The following is a 7,030-nucleotide window of genomic DNA, read 5'->3' on the forward strand; positions in this document are numbered from 1 at the left end:
GTTATTGTATTGTGAATACTGTTTGTCCTTTGGCAAGCTTTTAAAAGCACCTTTTTTTTTTTCAGATGATGTCTTTTTGAGGCTTGTTCTGTAGTATCCTTCAAAGATAAGGAACAACTTAGAATATTTTTACTCTGAGAAGGCTAGCAATCTCCTTGATGTCATTTCATTAAAAATCCATTTTTCTATTATGGCTATAAACATTAATAAACTGCACTTCTTTTCCTTTTGATGGTACTGACTGATTATTCCACTGCTCAAGAGGCTCTTCTAGGACAGAAAATTACTTTGTTGCATTGAGGCACTTGGACAATCTATACAGGAGGATTTTTTCAACCACATAAGTTTATTTCCTTTATTACAATTAAAGTAAGAAACCATAGAAGATCTCATAATAAATCTCTCTTCTCTACTTAGTTGCCCTTAGGATCCAGCTGCTCCTAAAGTCTACTTTCCCAGGCTATGCTATCCAGTGGAGATATAGGTTAAATTGAATTTTTTATACTGTTCCACCTCCATTATTCCTGATGATTTGATTGATATTTCCCATCTGCTGGGCTTCCTCGAGTTACAACTTGAATGCTAATGTCACTCCATCTCCCACTGGGAGCATGCTGATATTGACACGTGCGTCTCTGAGAAGCTTCTCATTGAGGTGGTGGATACTCTGCGCTGCCAAGTCATCCTTCCTTGGTTTTAGCACCTTTCCATTCCAAAAGACCTATTGAGAAAAGAAATATGATGCTCCTCCTTCATTCTAATATGATCCTTGGACCACAAAGAAAGCTTTGGAAAAGTTCCTGTACATTTCTTAGAGATTGATATTATTTGTTGTATTTCAGACATCTAATGGTCTCTGACATGGAACTCTCAAAAGTAAGTGGGACTGAGAGTCCACAGGCCTTGCTAATTCTACTGTAGATTTGAAGCCAAAATAAGTTTAATATCCTTTTTTTCTTGTAATAGTAGTTAATTGATAACTTATTAATAGTTACTGATTACAAGCGCTACTTTTGATCTTGTGTCAGTACTGTATACATAGGCAAACAAGACAAACAAGAATAATTCAGAGCATTCTCTGTAATGAATAACAAAAAGTTTCTACGATTTCTATTAGTGTTTTATATAGCTTACTTAAAGAGTTTATGTTGAATTTTCTTTTTGATTGTGTTATGTGTAACTGCCAGTGCATTACCATCAGAACTGCAGTACTTACATTATCAATAGCTATTATTCCCCCTTTCTTTATGAGGTGAAAGCATTTTTCATAGTACTCATTGTAGCTTTCTTTATCGGCATCAATGAAAGCGAAGTCAAAGGTTTCTGCTTCTCCATTGGCCAACAGTTCATCTAGATGAGCAACACAGTGAGTTGTTATACCCTGGTTAATGCTGTGTAGGAGGAAGTAATCCATTTGTGTCAAAGCTCTCATTAAATGTTTTCTGCTGCCTTGACCAGGCAGCCTATTCCTTCACAGGTAATTACTAGAAAAGCTTATCCCACAGAAACCAATCTAGACATTATGTATGCCATAAAACACAGTTACTGAGGTCTGCATGCTTAGGAGTTTGTGGAGTACCTCCAAACCTGAAGGATCCAGCTGGGACTGCTGAAAGGTACAGCAAAAACAAGTCAAGCACTTTGAAACTGGACATACTCTACACCTTCAGCTTTTTTTCAGCTGAGAACTGTTTTCTTGAGTGGATTAGAACTTTTCTCACTTTATGAACAGGTTCTAAAAGCTAATCTTTGCTTGCAGATCAAGGGCCATGACAGAGGTCATGAACAACCCTGTGAGAGATATTTGCAGCAAAAAACTGCTGTAAGTAGTCCCTCTCTGGGCCAAGTCAAGTAGAATTCATTTTGAAGTTCTCCTAAACAGATTTCTTGACTGAGAATTCCAAATTGCCAGTTTCAGAGGAGGTGATTTTTGTCTCCTAAGGTCCTCTGACACCCCTCTAACTCGCCCTCAGCCCCTGTCAGCAGGTCATTGTTCTGTCTGAAGCAATGCCGGGACAAAGCATTGCTTTGACAGACTTCAAGGAGTGTGCATACCAGCTAACTGCCTGTATTTGCCTCTTTAGAAAGGATGGATTTGAAAGTAATACAAGGTTATCAGGTGTGGATCCAGCAAATACCTTTGCTGGAAATCTTCTGCATCCAACAGTCCTAGAAAATGTATTGTATTTTCAGAACATATATTAGTATTTCCTCTGCCCCACATTTTCCATTTTCTCTTTGCTTGAATGAGAGAAGTCATTGCCTCACTAATGGCCTTGCATGCTTTTGGCACGTCCTAAATTTGAACTACTCTGAACACAATTCAGCCTAAGTTAATATATTGGCTTCTGAATTTTTTCTGCACCTCAGCCCTTTCAGGGAACTCTTCTTCTCTTAACAAAGGAATACTTGCTTAGAATGGACAATGCTAAGAGAAATTTGGCTTTGTTTGGTTAATCTGTTTTAATCAGCTTTCCAGAAGTAGTATAGTATTTGATAAATTAAACAAAGTGATGGACAGGACAGGTGAGTGACCAGTACAGCCCACAACACAGGACAAGCATTTTCTTCCTCTCTCCTAGTAGGTAGGAAAACTGTGAATTCCTAAAGATTTTTACTTTTTAATATAAGAGAAGCTGCCTACCTATTAGCAAAAGGAATCACATTCACAGCCATATTTGGTCTTAAATTTCATCACTATTGCATCTCTCTTCTATTTCTAGGGAAGGGGAAACAATCTGTTATTTCAGGTTACTTACCAAGTGTTTGAATTGCTGGCTTAATCCGCAGGTCAATTTTATGCTCTACCCCGGCCTAAGATGGAAAAGAACACTGTTGATAGTAGGCTGTTAGTAGGCAGTACTCAGAGAGTGACTGGGGTTCAGATAGTTTTCCTATTATTTCTGGATTCCAAACACAACTCTGTCAGCCTCCTTTAATGGTAAGAATATTTCTGTGTGAATTTGCAAGTCTAAAATAAAAAAATCTCTTCACATGTAAAGGCAGCTGTCCCCACTGTGTACAGGAGACGCTGCTTACCTCCTTCCACAGCGGCCTTCCAATTTTGGCATAGTCCTCATTTATATCACAGGCAATAACTCGGCCATCATCTGGCAGGAGAAGTGCCATACTCAAGGCATTATAACCTGTGAATACACCTAGGAAAACCATAAGAGACATCAACACTTATTGTATTGTGTTAAAAAAGGGTTACAGGGCTCTCTAGGAATAAAATCCCCAAAGGAATCAAGGATGGCAATTTGTTAATAGACAGTAAAGATTTTTCATTTTTCCTTCCATTTTAATGTAAAGGTAGGTTGAGAAGAAGTTTTTTTTTAGCAAACTTCAATGTTAGCTTTTTCCAAAAGGCTCATGGCCAGACAAGGCAGAGACTGGATGGGCAGCAAAACACCAGGGAATTGTAACAGCCAGGCCAAGAATGAAGATGGTGGGAACCCATACCTGGCTGCTCAGCGTCAGCCTGTCTTTTAGGACATCCTGGTAATATAGGTATTCAAGCAAAGTGGATTTGATACAGGGCTGCGCAGCAAAATCTCTTCTTCTAGCAAGAAAATGGTACAGGAAGGACAGAATACACCCTGTCCTGCAACTGCTTAAGACTCAAGAGATCCATTTAGGTCAGTTTTTCGCATTGCCTCAGAATGGATGAGCCATCCATCGTGACGCCAGAACTATTTAATGCACAGTTAGACAAAGTTGCAACCAAGTGCAAATCAGACCCTCCTTTTCATGCTGTAGTTTGCCCACCTGCTTGCTGACAGTTACGCAGTACCTTCCTGTATTTGGATATTTTATGTTAAACATGGCTGTATTTGAAGAGTGATAGTCAAGAGTTTTATTTTACTACAAAGTGACACTCTTACCTATTTCAATAACTTTCTTGGCTTTAATGAGTTTGGCCAAATTTGCCATAAGCTGAGCCTCCTCACAGGACACCATCATTCTGCCATGGGGATGATCAGCAGTGAGCTAGGAAAGGGAAAAAAACCCAAACATATCACATCAAACAAAAACCAATCTACCAATATCCTAAAGACAAAAACGCAGTGAAACTCCAGGAAAAACGGACATCTCTGTCTTCTCATTTTAGATTGCTTTGTGGATGGAGCTAGATGGAGCCATCTATGAGCCAGAAATTGGCTTGAATTTAACTATAAGTAAGGAGGATGTTATGTGTGTCATAAGCAGAGGATATTACCATGGCAAATGCAGCAATATTTGTAATTAAATGAAGAATCGTAGAGGAACTCTGACTGTGAAAGTCCTTTATTTCTGTGAATTTGTGCAAACAGATGTGTAGAATGCTTTAATGAACTGCTAGGTTCATGTCTGCCAAAGGTCAGACCGCATAGTCTGGGCTACAGAATACAAACTTGGAGAATGTGTGCCCATGCCAGGGTGGAAGGGCTCTTGGCACTGAGGAATGGGCAATGAGAGAAGCAGGGCTGTGCCATGACAGTTGAAGGAAAAACGTATCTTCCTATTTTCTTTCTTCGGATAGGGATCGTTCCAACCAACCTGTTCCAGCAGTTAGCATTTAATTTCTTTTATACAAGAACAGTTTGTCTCACATGAAATGACTCAAACCTGACTCAGAATATCTCATCTCATCTCTGACACTGCAGCCTGATGGAAGGCATCACTTCTCTGAGCTACAGGTTCCTTACATGCCAACCAAAGTGAACAAAAGTCATTTGTTCAAGTCCAAATCAAGTGCAGCCCTGACACATAGCCTTGGGAGCCGAGGATAGAAAGACATGTCTACAATGTATGCCAATACTATTAAATAGTCATGTAGGTAGCCCTGAACATAGAAGAGTCTGGGTATTACCAGTTTAAAAAAACCCTCTAGTGGGTATGCAAATGAGAGGGAGGAGGGAGATGTGACCAGGATCCCAGCAGCTCAGGACAGGGCGTGGGTGACACTGACCAGACGCAGCTTCTTGAGAATTGGATGTTCCCGCAAGGAGTGATCCAGTATGTATCGCCGGAGAGGACTATTTCTTCCGATCTTACCACTTGGGGTCCCAAAAATGAAAGAAGGGTATTTTTTACCTACCAAAAAATAAGTAATAAGAACTTTTACACTTTTCAGTTATTGCCATTTTAAATAAAGTAAACATTGAAGTATTACCAAAGGTTAAAAAGTTCTCTGCTCTAAAACAGCCATGAAAATGGAAAAAGCAACATAGCTGGACAACCAAGTGGACTATAATTTTTTCCCTTGTTCTTTTTAGCCTCTAAGATGGCCATTCCAGGCCTCCAAAGGCTGAAAGGACAAGGCTTTAGTACTGTGTTGTTCAGTGGCCAATGTGATGGTTACAAACTGCTATAATCTTACAGGAAAAGTAACCCCATCAAAACCCAAAGGGCAAGTTTAAAGAGAGATACATGAATAAGGTGCACGATTTTCTTAGTCTGTGGTCCTTCTTTTGCAGATGAATGGAGGCCACACATCCATCAGCTGATGTGTCTTCTCAAACCCTGTGCTCTCCTCATGATGCTGTCCTGCCCTCCAGCCAGAGGAAATGTGGTATTGCAAAATGCCTTGTTTAGCCTGAAACCAGTAAGCAGACAAAGTAGGCGCTGAAAGCTGAAGTTTCAGTACATGTCTGCTCAAATACAGAACTGACTGCAGCTTTCGTGCCCAATGTTTCTTTTACCAAATGGATTAACTGTTTTGAAGAAATAACAACAAATTCATTTCCACGTCTCCTGGTAGTTGTTTGCTAGACAGAACGCTTCTATTTCAAGGGGTTTATTTTCTGTTAATGGTTATATTTTATATACGATCACGCCGAGATGTAAATTATTTCAACAACTTGCCTTAAATCAAAGATTAAGTAAGTGCCCGCGTTACAAACTCAACAGAAGTCTCCTTCCCCTCCTGGATCGTGGGCTCGTTCTTCCGGTGCCCCCGGGGGATGAAAGCGAAACTGCTACAGAACAACGCTGTGCGCAAGGACCACACCCCGGCCTTTCCGGGCTGGCCGAACAAACGCAGGCAGGGCACCGGGCGGGGAGCGTGTTCTCGCTTTGGCTGGACTTTGTCCCCGGGCCCACACTGCGGCAGCTGGATTACAGGGAGCGGCTTGGGCTCTCAGAACATCATTGTATTTACTGCAGCAGCTCGGCAAAATAAATCTCTGCCCGCACGGCAGCCCCAAGGGGTCTGCTCCCTGCCCGCCCTGGGAGGGACCCGCCGGGCGCTGCGGTTCCTGTCCCGTCCGCGGTGCGGACACGGGGAAAGCGCAGCCTTCACGCCTCGTGTATGTGGCTCGGGGGCGCCGCTTACCTGCAAGCACACCCGCGGCAAAGGCGACCCCCAGCATCGCCGTCCCCACGGCCACTTCTTTGGGCACGCTGAGAAGCGGCATTTCGGAGCCGGCAGCGAGGGGAGCGGCGCCGCCGGGTTACGCGGGCGGCGCGGGGCGCTCCGCCTGCCGCGAGGGCGGGGCCGCGCTGCCCGGGGGCGGCTTCGGCTCGGCCCGGTGGCGCTGGGGGTCCCCGCGAGCTGGATCGTGGGCTGGCTGCGGTGCCGAGAGCGTGGGTCACCTGCGGGAGGTGTGCGCCTTCCTCTCGGTGACATACTCGGCTGTGGTGCGTAAAGTGACAAAGACAGCACCCGGGATTTGTGCCGCCCCTCCTCAGGGGCTGGTTGTGGTACAGCTTCACTGCAGTCTTCGTTTTAAAACACACCCAAGTGTGCTCGTAATGGGCTCTCATGGAGCTTTTCACAGAAATATCTCGTAAGAGGCTTGGTACTCCAACTAGCCCGGGAAGTGAGCTCTCTCCTTCCCCTAGAATACAGGTTTCTTTGCAGCTGAAGTGTGAGCAATTACTCGTCAAAAAGCATGTAAGATTTTGGAATTTTAGTCTTGTGACCTGTGAGTCTCCAGGTGAAAGGAGTCAAGGAGTATTCTCCAAGGGAGGGGGAATGGGACCTGGTTTCCTCCACTGCTGTTTCAGCCCCCTTCTGCAGTACCTTCCAGGTGAGGTGGAGCTGTGC

At 43.4% G+C, this 7,030-nt stretch overlaps 1 protein-coding gene across 1 annotated transcript; it reads right to left on the bottom strand.

The window, feature by feature from the left end:
• Positions 1-325: 325 nt before the first annotated feature.
• On the bottom strand, positions 326-6,465 carry COMTD1 (catechol-O-methyltransferase domain containing 1). Its single transcript, XM_064717228.1, has 7 exons — positions 6,317-6,465; positions 4,952-5,076; positions 3,885-3,990; positions 3,040-3,158; positions 2,760-2,814; positions 1,217-1,350; positions 326-721 (listed from the first exon to the last, which is right to left on the bottom strand). Exons 1-7 carry the CDS (start codon positions 6,396-6,398, stop codon positions 569-571), a joined length of 774 nt encoding a protein of 257 aa, XP_064573298.1. The 5' UTR covers positions 6,399-6,465; the 3' UTR covers positions 326-568.
• Between the last annotated feature and the right edge of the window lie 565 nt (positions 6,466-7,030).

This window comes from Zonotrichia leucophrys, chromosome 6 (assembly GCF_028769735.1).
Source record: "Zonotrichia leucophrys gambelii isolate GWCS_2022_RI chromosome 6, RI_Zleu_2.0, whole genome shotgun sequence".
Lineage (NCBI taxonomy): Eukaryota > Metazoa > Chordata > Aves > Passeriformes > Passerellidae > Zonotrichia > Zonotrichia leucophrys.

Coding starts and splice junctions, on each gene's coding strand:
- COMTD1 (XM_064717228.1), bottom strand. CDS start 6,398: ATGCCGCTTCTCAGCGTGCCCAAAGAAGTGGCCGTGGGGACGGCGATG. Junction 2,815..3,039: donor GAAGGCCGCTGTGGAAGGAG/GTAAGCAGCGTC, acceptor TTTCCATCTTAG/GCCGGGGTAGAGCATAAAAT. Junction 722..1,216: donor GAATAATAGCTATTGATAAT/GTAAGTACTGCA, acceptor TTTTCTCAATAG/GTCTTTTGGAATGGAAAGGT.